This window comes from Adiantum capillus-veneris, chromosome 30 (genome assembly GCF_014529385.1).
Source record: "Adiantum capillus-veneris isolate H3 chromosome 30, ASM1452938v2, whole genome shotgun sequence".
In the NCBI taxonomy this organism is placed as follows: Eukaryota; Viridiplantae; Streptophyta; class Polypodiopsida; order Polypodiales; family Pteridaceae; genus Adiantum; species Adiantum capillus-veneris.
In genome coordinates this window covers 66765776-66785667 of record NC_140960.1, presented here as the reverse complement: position 1 = coordinate 66785667, position 19892 = coordinate 66765776, and the positions used below count along the sequence as shown (strand labels likewise).

General features: G+C 45.3%; 1 protein-coding gene across 6 annotated transcripts in view; it reads right to left on the bottom strand.

Annotated features, from left to right (window-relative positions):
* The window catches only part of CYTC6A (Cytochrome c), a 51415-nt gene extending 32483 nt beyond the window's left edge, over window positions 1-18932 (bottom strand). For 2 of the 6 annotated variants that reach the window (XM_086506502.1, XM_086506504.1), the window contains exons 1-2: window positions 18788-18851; window positions 18653-18698 (exon numbers count right to left, since the gene is read on the bottom strand). In XM_086506502.1, the coding sequence (XP_086362628.1) occupies window positions 18653-18698; window positions 18788-18836 (95 nt within the window). In that variant the 5' untranslated portion in view covers window positions 18837-18851. Of the gene's footprint in view, window positions 1-18652; window positions 18702-18787 lie in introns of all 6 variants that reach the window. The other 4 variants (XM_086506501.1, XM_086506503.1, XM_086506505.1 and 1 more) reach the window with 4 other exon arrangements.
* Between the last annotated feature and the right edge of the window lie 960 nt (window positions 18933-19892).

The window sequence follows — 19892 nt, the reverse complement described above, 5'->3', positions numbered from 1 at the left end:
AGTCTGAGAGTGAAACCCTAACCGCTCTCTTGTACTTTGATGATTGATTAATACAAAAAGAAATACCGAAAGGGGCGCCAGTCTTTGGGGCCAATATCTCTAGGCACGGAACTCCGCCGGGCCAGTGCAAATCTATTGTGATCTGTGAATTGTTTTGAAGTGGTTATTTGGTGCTGTCGCGGTTGATTCTTGACTTGGAGTGTCCAAGTTTGTTACAGTGGTATCAGAGCACGGCCGATTTCTCTTCTACGGGAAATCCGATCCCCGAATTTTTTTTTTTCCGCGGCACCTATGGCTTCAGGCAATGATCAGTCGACTCCCTCTGCATCTGGAGATGCGGGCTGGGATCACAACGAAGATTCAGGCAGAGAGTATGGCCCGCCTTGGCCTACTTAGGCGGAGCGGCGAGAGATAGAGCGTCGCCAGTTGATAAGCGATGCAACAAAGATGATGCTCAATTTTGCCAAGGACCCGAAGATGGCAAAATATATGAACCAGACCTCTTTGGAAGAGGTACAGATGGAGTGGCAGAGAACCACAACACCACTCCCGAAACCCGCTCTCAAGAAACCTTCTGCCTCCAAGAAATATACGGAGAAGGAACTGGAGAACGTGGTTGATGCACGGATTGCTCAGCTTTTTGACACGCAAAAGAAAGCCAAAAGCCACGGCAAAAAGCAGAAGAAAGGCACTGACTTCCCGGGATATTTAGGTCGTCGGTCGACATTTGACAAGGCAAAGAAATTGAAGAAGCGCGTCAAGTTTGAAGACCTACCCAGTTCTTCCTCTTCTTCTTCTAACAGTTCTTCTAGCTCCTCGGATTCGAGCGAAGAAGACAGAGAAGGTAAAAAGCGAAGCAAGAAGCAACGCTTTGGAAAGGGCAAGAGAAAGGCAAAGAAGGCTAAATCTCGCCCAGAGACTCACAGTTCTACTGAGGACTCGTCTACAGACAGCTCAGATTCCGATGACGGAAAGTTTTATGCGAACAAGAAGGATTTTTACAAAGCCAACCAGTATGACTTTCTCGAAGATAAAAGCAAGAAAGTCCGAGAGTTTAAGGAAGGTGGCCACTCGATCAAGTTTGATACTTTTCAGGATACTCAGATGCTTCGAAGGCTTTGTCTTTTATACAGCAGTTTGACATCGCTTTCGCGGGAGGACGCTATTCAGAGCACTCCAAGATTCGGAGAGCTGCCTCTTACTCTGAGGGGAATGCTCGTACTTGGTGGTCCACGCTTCTATTAAGCAAGACTGTGCCAGTTACATGGCTGAAATTCAAGAGGCTTTTTATTTCTTCTTGGTTGACTCAAGAGTTTGAGCGAGATATACGAGCTGCTTGGAACCATCTCCGGATGACCAAGAGCGATACAGTGAATTCTTACTGTGAAAGATTCTGGAGCTCTTTTCTACCCGCCTCTTCATTCAAGAAGATCTCGTTCAGAGAACAAATTGAGCAGTTTACCTTGGGTCTACCTACAGAGATCCGAGATCACTGCTTGGAACAGAAGTCAGCTTCTATTCAGGAGTTGATGAGTCATGCGAAGCGGGGCTTTGCAATTCACTCTGGCAGTCTGACCTACCCCACAGATGAGGTCATGACACAACGAACCGGACAGACTTCTGGGAATGAAAGTAGAATGAAAAAGAGCAACCCAGAGAAAAAAAAAGGATGCACGACCCAAGCTTACTCCTGAGGAGAGAGCTCGCTTCATCAGAGAGGGGAAGTGCTTTGGATGCGGGAAACATGGACATATTTCCGCAAAGTGCCCTGATAAGGCACAGAAAGAACAGAATGATAAAGACGACGACAGGTCTGAGAGTTCGAGAGCAGCTGAGGAATGTGGCAGAAAAGGCAGATAGAAAAGCAGAACTGGTACCACATGGCGTGGGACTTGAACCGAATCAAATGAATGAAAGTACAAACTTTGCTGTTTTTTTTTGGGGCAAAGTGAAGGATCAGGAAGCTCTTTTGAAGGAGCCAAGGCCAACTTCTTTTCACTTGGAATTGGCGGCTCGATTTGGAACTGCGCGCGACAGACTGACCCACTGGCGGAGGTAGTTCGACTGGCACCCGGATGGGATGTTGCCATTACACCGAGCATTGGCAAACTTCGTTTGCAATGACAGGGGTGTTCAGGGCACGTGAGTGACGTTCTACTCGGGATCCCTTGGTACCACAAGAACTACGCCGTGGTTGACTACCGGGCCGAGAAAGCGACTTTGATAAATGAAGGGCTTAGAGATTGTACTTGATGAACTTCAGTTTTCTTACTCATTCTTTTGGGAGAACTGAACCATGGATAAAAGTTGAATATGTTTTGACCTGAAGAAAAGAACGCCAAGATTTTTTTCTCCACGCTCATGCCGATTGCTTTTGAGAGGGCCTGAAGATCATACCATTGATCTGATATCTGGAAGCACACCACCGAATCGGCCACCTTATTGTGTGAGCCGAGTACAGAATGAAAAGATTATGAACTTAGTGAAAGACCTCTTGGAAAAGGGTCTTGTCCAGCTTAGTACTTCACCGTATTGCTCTCCAGTGTTGTTGATTTTGAAGAAAGACAGATCTTGGAGAATGTGCATCGATTATAGAGCTCTCAACAAAATCACCATCAAGAACAGATTTCCAATTCCTAGGATCGATGATATACTCGACAGGTTACAGGGATCCTCGTGCTTTAGCAGGATTGACTTGAAGAGTGGATATCATCAGATCAGGATAGCGCCAGGAGATGTCTACAAGACAGCTTTTCGGACGACTTTTGGGTTATTTGAGTTTTTGGTGATGCCTTTTGGCTTAACCAATGCTCCTGCGACATTTAACCAGATGATGGACAGGATTTTTCGAGAGTACAGGCTATTTGTTGGCACTTTCTTTGACGACATCATTGTTTTCTCGAAGAATGAGGCAGAACACAGAGATCATCTGCTTCAAGTCTTTCAGGCAATTACGAGATCACACGTTAGTGATTAATGCTAAGAAAAGTGAATTTTTCCTACTAGAGATACACTTTTTGGGACACATTGTGTCAGCAGCAGGAGTGCGAATGGACCCGGCCAAGATAGAGAATATCCGTGATTGGCCCGATTTGAGGAATGTCCATGAAGTTAGAAGCTTCTTGGGACTGTGTTCGTACTACAGGCGGTTCATACGAAAGTTTGCAGAGGTTGCTTCCCCTTTGCATATCTTGACACAGAAAGGAGTACCTTTTTCGTGGGGACCCACAGAGGTGACTGCCTTTCAGACATTGAAAGAGAAATTGACTACGGGACCTATTTTGACTTTGCCGGACTTGCAGAAGTCATTCGAAGTATATTGTGATGCTTGTGGTCGTAGACTGGGTACGGTCTTGATGTAAGAAGGCCATGTCATAGCTTACGAGAGCCGTTTGTTCTCTAGGCCGGAGATGACAGCACAGATCTATGGGAAAGAGCTTTTGGCGGTTATCCACGCTCTTACTCAGTGGCGGCATTACCTACTCGGAGCGGATTTTACTGTCTTTACAAACCATCAGAGTTTGCGCTACTTCTTGTCACAGAAGCAGCTTTCGGAAAAGCAGATGCGGTGGGTGAACATCTTGTCACAGTTCCACTTCCAGATTGTCCATGTGCAGGGTCAGAAGAATGTGGTGGCAGATGCTTTGTCTCGGAAACCGTTGGTTCTGGCTATTTCCGCGATACATCATAGGAGCTTCGAGGATATGGTCGATCAGTGTGTCTCACAGATACAGATTTTGCAGATATTTTCACACGGATACGGGATGGGGAGACAGTAGCTGGATACTCCCTTCGGGAAGGCTACTTGATGAAAAAGACTATGTTGTGCGTTACACAGCCGTTGAGGGAAAAGGTTATGACTGATTGCCACTGTCCACCTTTTACGGGTCACCGCGGCATTGCTACCACCATGAAAGGGGTAGAGAGAGATTTCTTTTGGCGGAGACTGAAGAAGGATGTGGAAGAGTTTGTGCGCAGTTGCTTGGTATGCCAGAAGGTTAAGTTTAATAGGCATAAAGCACAGGGATTGTTACAGCCTTTACCCATACCCACCCGCCCCTGGGAAAGTATAGCGATGGATTTCATTTTTGATCTCCCGAGAACACAGAGTGGTCACGATGGTATCTGGACTGTTATTGACAGATTTAGCAAACAGGCTCATTTCATTCCAGTGAAGAAAACAGTCAAGCCGGATCACTTAGCGAGACTATTTGTGGCCCAGATTTTCAGATTACATGGCATGCCTGAGACAATTGTCTCCGACAGAGACCCCAGATTTATGAGTTTGTTTTGGAAGGCAATTTGGGAGAACATTGGGACGCGGTTGCAGTTCTCGTCATCGTTCCACTTGCAGACTGACGGGCAATTTGAGATTGCCAATTCAGTGATTTTAGATTTATTGAAGTCTTGTATCTCGCATCAGAAGACTCAATGGGAAAAGAACTTACCTTTGGTGGAATTTGCCTACAATAACACGATACACTCGTCGACGGGGAAGACGCCATGAGAGATTGTTGAAACTGCTGCGAAGGTTCCATCCTTCCTGAGCACGAAAGATTAGAAATTTGAAGCGGATGAATATTCGCGAGATTTGGATACGGCTTTTGCCAAGGTTCACGAGACTTTACAGAAGTCTCAAGAACGACAGAAAAAGGCAGCGGATCGCCATCGTCGCGACTGGAAACTGAAGGAGGATGATTGGGTGCTCTTACTTTTGAGAAGGCACGCCTAAGAAAGAAGAAGGGAAAGGAGAGGCTTTTTCCAAAGCTTAGTATGTGATACTACGGACCTTTCCAGATTACTGACAAGATAAATGATGTCTCCTTCCGATTGGACCTGCCAGATACTTGGAGGATTCATAATGCATTGCATGTGAGTCTCTTGAACCCTGTTAAGGGTGATGTGCCTGATGATGGGGAGCCTGATGAGCAACCCGAAGTGGAAGAAAACGAGGAGATCCTTGTTCCTGAACAGATTTTGGCACATAATGATACGAAGAAAGGTAAAGTCCGAAGGCGGTTCTTGGTTAAGTTCAAGAACTTTCCTGCATTTGATGCGAAGTGGATGGAGGAGGAGGACCTAGCAGATACTCCTCGGATTGTGAAACTTTACCTCGATGTTTTGGTTTAGCATAGTCTACTCCAAACGGAACCCAGAAACTCAGCTTGGCCGAAGATCTGGTGCAGTGGGATGCACAAGAGGGGAGTCGCTCCACTCCTTTGTCAACAGATGCCTCGATTTTGATACTAAAGTCACTGATGTCTCTTTGAGCTTCAGGGATACTGAGAGCTGACAGTATTCTGCTGGATGACTTTATGAAATGGAATTCCTGATTATGATACTGATTTGTTCTTGACTTCTTGTGAGTGCAGGAACTGATAGCCGAAATGACTGCAGCATTTTGGTCTGATTGATCTCGAATAGACATGGTTGCAATAGGGGTTAGTCAATCGGACATCGATGAGGTCCCGATTGGACCTAGATGTGATTGCTAGCTACATTGCCGATAAATCATGGTCTAAGATCCGAATGAATGTTGAATGTCATGTGATGTCCTGTGATGTCTGGTGATGTCCTGTGATGTCGTGTGATGTGACTGTCGATTTTGTACATGTGCTAGATGTGTGTTCCTAGTACGTAGGTACTAACAGTCAGTGTCTGCTAAGACAGTTTATGGCTTTTGTCGGTTTTGCAGGCGTAATCGCGGTCGATTACAATGCTTTCAAGAGGGGGGTATGTCACAAAGTGATGACGTGGCGGACAGCAGAAACCCTAATTTCTGCCAGAAACCCTAAAATTCCTGCAAACCCTAATTTTTGCCAAAAACCCTAAATTCCGGAAATCGCGGAGGCGGATTATTATTATAAAAAAAAAAAAAAAAAATGGAAAATGATGAGCGACGCGAATTTTGCTTTTGCTTTTTTTTATTAAAAAAAAAGAGAAAAGACTCTCTAAGAGAGAGAGAGAACTGATGCTTTTGATTTTAAAAGCTTTTGGGGCTCTGCTTTTGGGCATCCCTTGTAACCTTTAAATTAGTGGTGAGGGCCTCACTTCTCAGAGCATCTGGACGCAGAGTCTGAGAGTGAAACCCTAACCGCTCTCTTGTACTTTGATGATTGATTAATACAAAAAGAAATACCGAAAGGGGCGCCAGTCTTTGGGGCCAATATCTCTAGGCACGGAACTCTGCCGGGCCAGTGCAAATCTATTGTGATCTGTGAATTGTTTTGAAGTGGTTATTTGGTGCTGTCGCGGTTGATTCTTGACTTGGAGTGTCCAAGTTTGTTACACATACACATGTGCAATCAAAGGGTATGCAACAGTCAACTACGCTAAAGTGCCTAGACATATAGGCCCTGCGTACAGGCTCACAAGGGTACCAGAAGACTTCCTAGGTTGCCCTAAACCCTAGAGGTAGGAGTTACATTGTCCACATGCACATAGGGTTAGATGTGCACGTGACTGTGTGTGTGTGTGCGTGTGTGTGTGTGTGTGTGTGTGTGTGTTCGTAGTTTGTAGATTGCATCTCTACAGCTCTTCGCATGTGTTTCCCTAGGATACATTTTGGTAAATTTTTCTGGGTCTTCAAAGTGCTTCCGTCATTGCTTCGGTCATATGCATACTTTTTCAACTGAGTTAGATTCTTAGTGCTATGGACACTGTGGAGAGCACGTTTTCCCTCGTTCCAACAGATTCAAGTACAGTATGTATCCTTCTTCAAAACATCTCTTCGATAGTCTCTTCAAGTTGCCTATGACTTGAATGAGCTCCCCTTCAGTCAATATGAGCTCTACTTTAATTGTTTCTGATTTACTGCTTGTAATATTTTCTATGGGTTCTCCTCGTTTTGAGGTTTCCCATTAGTAATTCAAATTTGACATTACTAAAAAAAGTGTGTATGTGTGCAGTATGTATCCTTCTTCAAAACATCTCTTCGACGGTCTCTTCAAGTTGCCTATGACTTGAATGAGCTCCCCTTCAATCAATACGAGCTCTACTTTAATTGTTTCTGATTTACTGCTTGTAATATTTTCTATGGGTTATCCTCGTTTTAAGGTTTCCCATTAGTAATTCAATCTGACATTACTAAAAAAAGTGTGTATGTGTGTTCTGCGCTTTAAGCTTTGTAGGATAGTGACCTCCATGGAATAGCAACTCTTAACACTAATGAGGCGGTTTCTCGGGGGAGGGGGGGGGGGGGGGGGGGGGGGGGGGTATCGTTGATCATGAGCTTGAAGCTCTGCAAGACAGCGACCTCTGCAATATAGCAACTCCTAACCGGAGATAACATGTCACGAGTGTGGAGAAAGGGGCAAAGGCGGAATTGCCCAAAGAAATCAGATTCCAATTGGGAGTCCGGTGAGACGGCTACTATTGCACCTGTTTCAGCTTTTACACACTTGGTCCACCTACCTTCATCTTCATCAAACTATCTAATTTCTTTCCCAGCACAAGACTTAGGTGATTGCTCATACTTCCCTGCAGAGCCAAGAGGACCTATCAAGTCTTTGGAGGATGGTGTGGCAAATGAGTCAAAGGTTGTCCATCTCTGCGATACTCGGTTACAGGACACATGTATATTGGCTTCTTGCATTGAGAGTTGGACTTTGGAGCATGTTGACTCGACTAGTTCCTAGAGGAGGCACGGCCAATCTCCTACTTTTCCAATAACCCATAGCTATTGATGACATGCCCACACGGCATGGTGTACAAGCGGTGGAGCTCTAGCTTGTACAGCTAACACAAGTTCCATGGACCTGTTGGACACTGATGGTGGTTGATGGCCCTCCTTGTTGGAAGACGGTGTACAAAGGTAAGGACAGAAACCAAAAGATTGGTATAAGCAACAAGGATACATGCATACAGCCCTGTGATAGCAAGCCGAGAAGTGATGAGTCGATGCCACCTAAATGTGATTGGGACAATTTCATAGACAACAACATCCAAGAGACCAAGAGTGACGATTGGCTAAACCACCAAAGGCTGGCTGCCAGTCCTTGGAAGGGGCCCTAAAGGCATAGTTACAAGGGACGGAGGGGACGGGCCCAAGAGACCAAGAGTGACGATTGGCTAAACCACCAAAGGCTGGCTGTCAGTCCTTGGAGGGTCCCTAAAGGCATAGTTACAGGGCAGGGGATGGCCGTAACCGGGACAGAGACGGGTCTGAACGATTGGGGACGGACGAACGGTCGCATGCCAGGCGGGAACGCACGCAGGCGTCCCAGGAACGAATGGGACGATTGGGGACAGACGGAAAACAGCCGACAAGCAACGGATTTTTTTTAAAAAAATCAAATTTTGACCCGTTTGAAACAGTCAGCAGGGCAGCCCAACGTCTCTTTCTTGGAGGAGGCTATAAAAGCCACCCTTTGGGTCTCTCAAGGCTCAAACTCTCATTGCTCAAGCCTATCCTCTCTACGGTCTACCTTCGGCGCTTCGTGGCTTCGCCTCTACGGTCTACCCTCTCCTCGAGGCTCGTAGCTCTACCTTTGAGTCTCCTCTCTACCCACTTGGCACTCTCTCCCTCCTCTACCCTTGAGTCTCCTCTCTACCCACTCTCTCCCTCCTCTACCCTCTCAATTTTGAAGCTCTCCTCTACACTCTCTCCACACAAGCTCTCCTCTACTCTCTCTTCACCATGTCATCTCAAGCTAACTCCACTTCTCAAGCCAGCTCTTCTCGAAGGAGGCCCGCCGTTGATCCCTCTGCCACGGCGACACGCGAGAGCAAAGGCAAGCCAACCTTGGCTCCACCTCTCAAGCGTTCAAGACAAATGCATCTACATCCGAGGCTTCCATTGCGCATCGCCAAAGCATCCTCAACGAAAATTGGAATCCAGGAAGAGGTGGATAGGTCGGTTGCGATTCTTCTTCCACGACCACATTGCCTTCCATGCTTCGCGATGAGTTTCCATTGTTGACTTATGGCATATGCTCATTGCAATCTCCCATTTTGTATTTCATTATGGGGTCTCGACTCTCCATACTAACACAACATGCTCTTTTTTGTGTGGATAGGTCTCCATACTTTCGAACCATGGTTACGAAAATAGGGGAATATGGCCCCTCTTATGTGCCACCTTCATCAGAGAGGCTTCGCACCATCCTCTCTGATGAATGGCGTCTCTCTCCTTGTAGATGGATGGAGCAACACCCACAAGCGGTCCATCCACAGAGTGGTGGCCTACTCTCGGGGGGAGATGTACTTTGAGGAGTCACATGATGCATCCGACAATGGCAAGGCGGCGGAGATGCTTGCTGCGGAGTGGACAAGCACCATAGAGATCATCGGCCCGGAGAATGCCCTTTGTATGGTTGCAGATGGAGAGGCGTCAAATAGGGCAACCAGGGCTATCATTGAGGGTATGTATCCCACTATCCATGTCACATTTTGCATGGCGCATTGCCTCAACAACCTCCTCAAGGACATAGGGAGCTTGTCATGGATTTCACCGACCATTAGTGACGCCAATCAAATTGTGTCCTTGGTGCTCAACCATCAAAATGTGCACCATGAGTTCTCAAAGAGGAGCCACTTGATATTCAGAGACAAGATTTACATTCAATTGGCTTATGCTAGGCTGCTTGTCTACATGTGGCGGAGCCTCAAGGGGCCTCTTTCTCAGTGATGAGTTCCAGGCCATGCCGGAGTCTACATCAGCAGCAGGGTTGAAATGCCGAGAATGGGCCGACGACACCGCTGGGTGGGAGGAGGTGAAGACTCTTGACGTCATGGTCAAGCCTATTCTACACCTACTTCGAGTTGGATAGCTTGCAGTCATGCATCGGCAAAGTCTACGAAGCCATGGATCGGATGATAGAGACACTTGAGAAGCTTGTGCCTGACCCTATTCAGTATGCAGAGATTCGTGGCTTGTGAGTCCAGGTGGAATGGATACTACTCTCCAATTCATGCGGCAGCTTATGTGCTTGACCCCGAGTTTTAGGGAAGGCGTCGAGACCGACAAGGAGGTGAGCAAAGGATGGCAACGTGTGTAACAAACTTGGACACTCCAAGTCAAGAATCAACCGCGACAGCACCAAATAACCACTTCAAAACAATTCACAGATCACAATAGATTTGCACTGGCCCGGCGGAGTTCCGTGCCTAGAGATATTGGCCCCAAAGACTGGCGCCCCTTTCGGTATTTCTTTTTGTATTAATCAATCATCAAAGTACAAGAGAGCGGTTAGGGTTTCACTCTCAGACTCTGCGTCCAGATGCTCTGAGAAGTGAGGCCCTCACCACTAATTTAAAGGTTACAAGGGATGCCCAAAAGCAGAGCCCCAAAAGCTTTTAAAATCAAAAGCATCAGTTCTCTCTCTCTCTTAGAGAGTCTTTTCTCTTTTTTTTTAATAAAAAAAAGCAAAAGCAAAATTCGCGTCGCTCATCATTTTCCAAAAAAAAAATAAAAAATTTAATAATCCGCCTCCGCGATTTCCGGAATTTAGGGTTTTTGGCAAAAATTAGGGTTTGCAGGAATTTTAGGTTTTCTGGCAGAAATTAGGGTTTCTGCTGTCCGCCACGTCATCACTTTGTGACATACCCCCCTCTTGAAAGCATTGTAATCGACCGCGATTACGCCTGCAAAACCGACAAAAGCCATAAACCGTCTTAGCAGACACTGACTGTTAGTACCTACGTACTAGGAACACACATCTAGCACATGTACAAAATCGACAGTCACATCACACGACATCACAGGACATCACCAGACATCACAGGACATCACATGACATTCAACATTCATTCGGATCTTAGACCATGATTTATCAGCAATGTAGCTAGCAATCACATCTAGGTCCAATCGGGACCTCATCGATGTCCGATTGACTAACCCCTATTGCAACCATGTCTATTCGAGATCAATCAGACCAAAATGCTGCAGTCATTTCGTCTATCAGTTCCTGTACTCACAAGAAGTCAAGAACAAATCAGTATCATAATCAGGAATTCCATTTCATAAAGTCATCCAGCAGAATACTGTCAGCTCTCAGTATCCCTGAAGCTCAAAGAGACATCAGTGACTTTAGTATCAAAATCGAGGCATCTGTTGACAAAGGAGTGGAGCGACTCCCCTCTTGTGCATCCCACTGCACCAGATCTTCGGCCAAGCTGAGTTTCTGGGTTCCGTTTGGAGTAGACTATGCTAAACCAAAACATCGAGGTAAAGTTTCACAATCCGAGGAGTATCTGCTAGGTCCTCCTCCTCCATCCACTTCGCATCAAATGCAGGAAAGTTCTTGAACTTAACCAAGAACCGCCTTCGGACTTTACCTTTCTTCGTATCATTATGTGCCAAAATCTGTTCAGGAACAAGGATCTCCTCGTTTTCTTCCACTTCGGGTTGCTCATCAGGCTCCCCATCATCAGGCACATCACCCTTAACAGGGTTCAAGAGACTCACATGCAATGCATTATGAATCCTCCAAGTATCTGGCAGGTCCAATCGGAAGGAGACATCATTTATCTTGTCAGTAATCTGGAAAGGTCCGTAGTATCACATACTAAGCTTTGGAAAAAGCCTCTCCTTTCCCTTTTTTTTTTCTTAGGCGTGCCTTCTCAAAAGTAAGAGCACCCAATCATCCTCCTTCAGTTTCCAGTCGCGACGATGGCGATCCGCTGCCTTTTTCTGTCGTTCTTGAGACTTCTGTAAAGTCTCGTGAACCTTGGCAAAAGCCGTATCCAAATCTCGCGAATATTCATCCGCTTCAAATTTCTAATCTTTCGTGCTCAGGAAGGATGGAACCTTCGCAGCAGTTTCAACAATCTCTCATGGCGTCTTCCCCGTTGAAGAGTGTATCGTGTTATTGTAGGCAAATTCCACCAAAGGTAAGTTCTTTTCCCATTGAGTCTTCTGATGCGAGATACAAGACTTCAATAAATCTAAAATCACTGAATTGGCAATCTCAAATTGCCCGTCAGTCTGCAAGTGGAACGATGACGAGAACTGCAACCGCGTCCCAATGTTCTCCCAAATTGCCTTCCAAAACAAACTCATAAATCTGGGGTCTCTGTCGGAGACAATCGTCTCAGGCGTGCCATGTAATCGGAAAATCATCGTGATCATTCTGTATTCTCGGGAGATTAAAAAAAATGAAATCCATTTCAATATTTTCCAAGGGGCGGGTGGGTGGGTATGGGTAAAGGCTGTAACAATCCCTGTGCCTTATGCCTGTCAAACTTGACCTTCTAGCATACCAAGCAACTGCGCACAAACTCTTCCACATCCTTCTTCAGTCTCCGCCAAAAGAAATCTCTCTCTACCCCTTTCATGGTGGTAGCAATGCTGCGGTGACCCGTAAAAGGTGGACAGTGGCAATCAGTCATAACCTTTTCCCTCAACGGCTGTGTAACGCACAACATAGTCTTTTTCATCAAGTAGCCTTCTCGAAGGGAGTATCCAGCTACTGTCTCCCCATCCCGTATCCGTGTGAAAATATCTGCAAAATCTGTATCTGTGGCACACTGATCGACCATATCCTCGAAGCTCCTATGATGTATCGCGGAAATAGCCAGAACCAACGGTTTCCGAGACAAAGCATCTGCCACCACATTCTTCTGACCCTGCACATGGACAATCTGGAAGTGGAACTGTGACAAGATGTTCGCCCACCGCATCTGCTTTTCCGAAAGCTGCTTCTGTGACAAGAAGTAGCGCAAACTCTGATGGTCTGTAAAGACAATAAAATCCGCTCCGAGTAGGTAATGCCGCCACTGAGTAAGAGCATGGATAACCGCCAAAAGCTCTTTCTCATAAATCTGTGTTGTCATCTCCGGCCTAGAGAACAAACGGCTCTCGTAAGCTATGACATGGCCTTCTTGCATCAAGACCGCACCCAGACTACGACCACAAGCATCACAATATACTTCGAATGACTTCTGCAAGTCCGGCAAAGTCAAAATAGGTCCCGTAGTCAATTTCTCTTTCAATGTCTGAAAGGCAGTCACCTCTGTGGGTCCCCACGAAAAAGGTACTCCTTTCTGTGTCAAGATATGCAAAGGGGAAGCAACCTCTGCAAACTTTCGTATGAACCGCCTGTAGTATGAACATAGTCCCAAGAAGCTTCTAACTTCATGGACATTCCTCAAATCGGGCCAATCACGGATAGTCTCTATCTTGGCCGGGTCCATTTGCACTCCTGTTGTGTTGCTAACACAATGTGTCCCAAAAAGTGTATCCATGGTAGGAAAAAATTCACTTTTCTTTGCATTAATCACTAGCGTGTGATCTCGTAATGCCTAAGAGACTTGAAGCAGATGATCTCTGTGTTCTGCCTCATTCTTCGAGAAAACAATGATGTCGTCAAAGAAAGTGCCAACAAATAGCCTGTACTCTCGAAAAATCCTGTCTATCATCCGGTTAAATGTCGCAGGAGCATTGGTTAAGCCAAAAGGCATCACCAAAAACTCAAATAACCCAAAAGTCATCCGAAAAGCTGTCTTGTAGACATCTCCTGGCGCTATCCTGATCTGATGATATCCACTCTTCAAGTCAATCCTGCTAAAGCACGAGGATCCCTCTAACCTGTCGAGTATATCATCGATCCTAGGAATCGGAAATCTGTTCTTGATGGTGATTTCGTTGAGAGTGCTATAATCGATGCACATTCTCCAAGATCTGTCTTTCTTCAAAATCAACAACACTGGAGAGCAATACGGTGAAGTACTAAGCTGGACAAGACCCTTTTCCAAGAGGTCTTTCACTGAGTTCATAATCTTTTCATTCTGTACTCGGCTCACACAATAAGGTGGCCGATTCGGTGGTGTGCTTCCAGATATCAGATCAATGGTATGATCTTCAGGCCCTCTCAAAAGCAATCGGCATGAGCGTGGAGAAAAAAATCTTGGCGTTCTTTTCTTCAGGTCAAAACATATTCAACTTTTATCCATGGTTCAGTTCTCCCAAAAGAATGAGTAAGAAAACTGAAGTTCATCAAGTACAATCTCTAAGCCCTTCATTTATCAAAGTCGCTTTCTCGGCCCGGTAGTCAACCACGGCGTAGTTCTTGTGGTACCAAGGGATCCCGAGTAGAACGTCACTCACGTGCCCTGAACACCCCTGTCATTGCAAATGAAGTTTGCCAATGCTCGGTGTAATGGCAACATCCCATCCGGGTGCCAGTCGAACTACCTCCGCCAGTGGCGTCAGTCTGTCGGGCGCAGTTCCAAATCGAGCCGCCAATTCCAAGTGAAAAGAAGTTGGCCTTGGCTCCTTCAAAAGAGCTTCTTGATCCTTCACTTTGCCCCAAAAAAAACGGGAAAGATTGTACTTTCATTCATTTGATTCGGTGCAAGTCCCACGCCATGTGGTACCACTTCTGCTTTTCTATCTGCCTTTTCTGCCACATTCCTCAGCTGCTCTCGAACTCTCAGACCTGTCGTCGTCTTTATCATTCTGTTCTTTCTGTGCCTTATCAGGGCACTTTGCGGAAATATGTCCATGTTTCCCGCATCCAAAGCACTTCCCCTCTCTGATGAAGCGAGCTCTCTCCTCAGGAGTAAGCTTGGGTCGTGCATCCTTTTTTTTTCTCTGGGTTGCTCTTTTTCATTCTACTTTCATTCCCAGAAGTCTGTTTGGCTCGTTGTGTCATGGCCTCATCTGTGGGGTAGGTCAGACTGCCAGAGTGAATGGCAAAGCCCCGCTTCGCATGACTCATCAACTCCTGAATAGAAGCTGACTTCTGTTCCAAGCAGTGATCTCGGATCTCTGTAGGTAGACCCAAGGTAAACCGCTCAATTTGTTCTCTGAACGAGATCTTCTTGAATGAAGAGGCGGGTAGAAAAGAGCTCCAGAATCTTTCACAATAAGAATTCACTGTATCGCTCTTGGTCATCCGGAGATGGTTCCAAGCAGCTCGTATATCTCGCTCAAACTCTTGAGTCAACCAAGAAGAAATAAAAAGCCTCTTGAATTTCAGCCATGTAACTGGCACAGTCTTGCTTAATGGAAGCGTGGACCACCAAGTACGAGCATTCCCCTCATAGTAAGAGGCAGCTCTCCGAATCTTGGAGTGCTCTGAATAGCGTCCTCCCGCGAAAGCGATGTCAAACTGCTGTATAAGAGACAAAGCCTTCGAAGCATCTGAGTATCCTGAAAAGTATCAAACTTGATCGAGTGGCCACCTTCCTTAAACTCTCGGACTTTCTTGCTGTTATCTTTGAGAAAGTCATACTGGTTGGCTTTGTAAAAATTCTTCTTGTTCGCATAAAACTTTCCGTCATCGGAATCTGAGCTGTCTGTAGACGAGTCCTCAGTAGAACTGTCAGTCTCTGGGCGAGATGTAGCCTTCTTTGCCTTTTTTCTTGCCCGTTCCGAAGCTTTGTGTCTTGCTTCGCTTTTTGCTTTTTTTCTGTCTTCTTCGCTCTAATCCGAGGAGCTAGAAGAACTGTCAGAAGAAGAAGAAGAAGAACTGGGTACTCCTTCAAATCGAACACGCTTCTTCCGTTTCTTTGCTTTGTCGAATGTCGACTGACGACCCAAATATCCCGGGAAGTCAGTACCTTTGTTCTGCTTTTTGCCGTGCTTTTTGCCTTTCTTTTGCACGTCGAAAAGCTGAGCAATCCGTGCATCAACCACGTTCTCCAGTTCCTTCTCCGTATATTTCTTGGAGGTAGAAGGTTTCTTGAGAGCGGGTTTCGGGAGTGGTGTCGTGGTTCTCTGCCACTCCATCTGTACCTCTTTCAAAGAGGTCTGGTTCATATATTTTACCATCTTCGGGTCCTTGGCAAAATTGAGCATCATCTTTGTTGCATCGCCAATCAATTGACGACGCTCCATCTCCGTTTGCTCCGCCTGAGTAGGCCGAGGCGGGCCATACTCTCTGTCTGAATCTTCGTTGTGATCCCAGCCCGCATCTCCAGATGCAGAGGGAGTCGACTGATCATTGCCTGAAGCCATAGGTGCCGCGGAAAAAAAATTCGGGGATCGGATTTCCCGTAGAAGAGAAATCGGCCGTGCTCTGATACCACTGTAACAAACTTGGACACTCCAAGTCAAGAATCAACCGCGACAGCACCAAATAACCACTTCAAAACAATTCACAGATCACAATAGATTTGCACTGGCCCAGCGGAGTTCCGTGCCTAGAGATATTGGCCCCAAAGACTGGCGCCCCTTTCGGTATTTCTTTTTGTATTAATCAATCATCAAAGTACAAGAGAGCGGTTAGGGTTTTACTCTCAGACTCTGCGTCCAGATGCTCTGAGAAGTGAGGCCCTCACCACTAATTTAAAGGTTACAAGGGATGCCCAAAAGCAGAGCCCCAAAAGCTTTTAAAATCAAAAGCATCAGTTCTCTCTCTCTCTTAGAGAGTCTTTTCTCTTTTTTTTTAATAAAAAAAAGCAAAAGCAAAATTCGCGTCGCTCATCATTTTCCAAAAAAAAAAAAAAAATTTATTTTTATTTTTTTTTAATAATCCGCCTCCGCGATTTCCGGAATTTAGGGTTTTTGGCAAAAATTAGGGTTTGCAGGAATTTTAGGGTTTCTGGCAGAAATTAGGGTTTCTGCTGTCCGCCACGTCATCACTTTGTGACAACGTGCATTGAAGCGCCTTGAGCGTAGCAGTGACATTACACGCAAGGTTAGAGATGAGCTACTCAACTATACAGGCAAAAGAAGGGCTCCTATGGATGTGTAGATGCACAAGTTGATCGCAACAAGATTGGCTCGGTTTTGTGGTGGGAGGACTATGGAGGAGATGGCCCACATTTGCAGCGCTTGGCTGTTCATGTCCTTAGCCAAGCATGTACCACTAGTTGCTTGGAGCAACTATGGAGTGTGTACAGCCACATTGCCTCTAAGAAGAGACATCGCCTTGGGGTCCTGAGGGCCAATGATTTGGTGTTTGTGAGCGCTAACTTGCGCAGGCTTGCCAAGAGCGTCACACACAAGGCAGATCCCTTCACTGAGTGGGAGATGGCACAAGAGAATCCATCTATGGCCGAGACTTTTGGAGGAGCTAGAGGAGGACTGCGAGCCTCATATGTCGCTGACGACCTCGACTACGACGATGATATGGAGATTCAGCAAGCGAGCACTTCCGGAGTTTGATGATCATTGATCACTCTAGAGTCTAGAGTCTACTCCTCTAGAGTCTACCTAGCCCTTTGTACTTTTTGTTATCCTTAAGGCTTGTCCTTTTTGAGCCCTTGTGGCATGCACTTTTCATTTTGTATCCATCGATGTTTTATTAGCACATTTGCGCCTATATGACTCATGCTCTTTGGTCTATTTAGTGTAAATTTGTGGTCAAAGTGATGCTCTATATGTGTGGCATGTGTGTAGGTCAAAAAATGCCAAAAAACACTTTTTTTCTTTTCTCATTCCGACCCCGTCCCCATTTCCTGACTTTTGTCGTCCCGTCCCCGTCCCTGTCCGCGACCCACCGTCCCATGAACTATGCCTAAAGGAATGGGGCTGGTTGTTGAGGAGTGTGTAAGGCTGTTGCCCGGATGGGGTAGCATGCTGCATCAGGTCTCATGCCGCATCATGTCTCATGCCATGTGACCATTGGGTGTAGAGCTGGAGGAGATGGGACCTCAGGTGGATGTAGCTTTGGCGGCCCAAAGACAAGCGGTGGCAATTACTTCATCGATAGGCAAACTCCGTTTGCCCGTCCAAGGGTATGCTGGGACTAAAGATTTTCACATATGCCTTTGGACAGATGCAATGTCTTATTGAAGTGCAAGGGCATCATAAGAGCCATGTCATGACCGACACAACTTCATTTGAAACATAGAGGCAAGGACCCTTCTTTGGATGGAACACTCAAAGGGGAACGTGCTACTGTTGTGTCTGCTTCAACACTTTATAAAGCATGAAAAGTCATCTTTCTACTGAATTCACCTTTGTCAAAGGGAGAAAGGCTTAGAAAGTACACATAATCTACTGACAACGGATCTCATACACACATCCGAACTATGCAAGTGGTCTCCAAAGCACCAACTTTACCAATTTGGCAATAGGCAAAGAATAAGTGTCTCAAAATGATGGCCACCCAATAAAGGAAAAAAAACAATTTCGCATGCTTATCAGCAGAACTTAAACAATATAAGGTAAAGGATAAATAAAAGAACGGGCCTCAAAACTAGGACAAGATTTGGAGAAATCCGTAGTATCTTCTTCATTATTTAATACTAGACGAGGTAGACAATTTGTACTTTAGGAGTTTCACATCAGCTATCTTTTGACATAATTTTGATTCTAAGACATGGAATAATTGAGCTATGAAGATTTTGAGTTTCCTTAAATTGGCCCATATGATTTGAACGTACCTAACCCGGCTCCTCTACCCAGTGGTGCAACAGGTGCAAATTTTTGCCAAAAGGTATGTTCAAGTGCATTTCACCCAAGATTTGCACCAAAACATCTCCACCTCACCCTCCTTGGAAGTTGGCCCAATCATGAGTGAAGCAAATCTCTTGTAGCAAGATCAAACAAGGGAACTTTAGCTGCACTCACTCGCCTTTTGACTTGCTTGCTAAGCATGTAGAGAATTACTCCATACAAGACAAATCACACAATGCATATGGAACAAACCAATCCACCATAGACTTTTTATACCACATTGTTGCAGACATACTTCTGCTGTAATTTTGTGAGGAAAGTGGAGCTTTATCAAGCGTCGATAAGCAACAGAATAGGCAATACCTGGAGCAGTAAATCTTTGTGTTGTGCCTAGGTGCTTGGCGGACGCCTTCTGAAATAGTCATCAAAGAGAAAGTCTGATATCTCTCTCTCTCTCTCTCTCTCTCTCTCTCTCTCTCTCTCTGGGTTTTAACCTACTTGGCTCCATGGTCAGCGGCGGATACATCACCGACTGCAACGAGGCCATGGCTCGCTAGAGTTTCGACTCTCTTTTGCCAGCGAGTAAAATGGATATGTGGGCATCGTGCATGTGATGCTCAATTGCATATGTGTACTATGTGTATGTGATGATGCTCAATTGCATATGTGTACTATGGATCAATGTCTGTACACATCATATCATGAAGAGAATTGCATGTGCGTATTATGGATGAATGTGTGTACCAAAGGAAAGTTTGGTTCTTTTTTTTAACAATAATAACTATTTTCTAACAATAATAACTTCCGTGCAAATGAAGTGAACTTCTCAAAAATATTGGAAAGGATAGAAAGCCTCTCAGTTTGTTAATCCTCTTCTCACGAGTAGTAATAGTGACTGATTTGATACATTGGAAAGGATAGAACGCCTCTTAGTTTGTTAATCCTCTTCTCACGAGTAGTAGTAGTGACTGATTTGATACTCTTGTTGTTAGACTCAGCCCACTTAGAACCTATTGAATTCACTGGTCTCTAGAACTTAGTGTCCCAAATGGCACTCATCGTAAGACAAACCATATACAAATCTCTTCTCTACAATGCAAACACTTGAAGTTTTTGAAACCCAAACTATAGTTTCAAAAATAATTTGGCATACATAAACTCTTAGCTCCAATTTGCATTTTTAGAAGAGCCATGAACCATACCTAGGATTTGGGTATGATCCTTAGGTAGTTACCCAACATGAACCTTCATTCAAAAGTTATATAGCCTTTGGGGTGGGGAGTCGCCCATAATCACCCCAATGCACTACCTCGACATTGGGTATCCCTTCTTGAGCACCCATTAAGGACATTTCTCTTGGTGTGCTTGAGTTACTTACTCCATTTCAAAATCAAAAGGTTGCACAAACTTACTACCATCTTAAGATCATCTAAATAAACAAAATTCACCAGTACTAATTGATGCAAGCACTTATCACTCCAAAATAACATTTATTCAAGTGTACTCACACGTCTATGTGGGGGCACCATCACAAAAGCTGTTACTACACAGGTGTTGGGTTGGCAATAGAGGGTATCATCACCTTGGAGATCTCATTGATGCC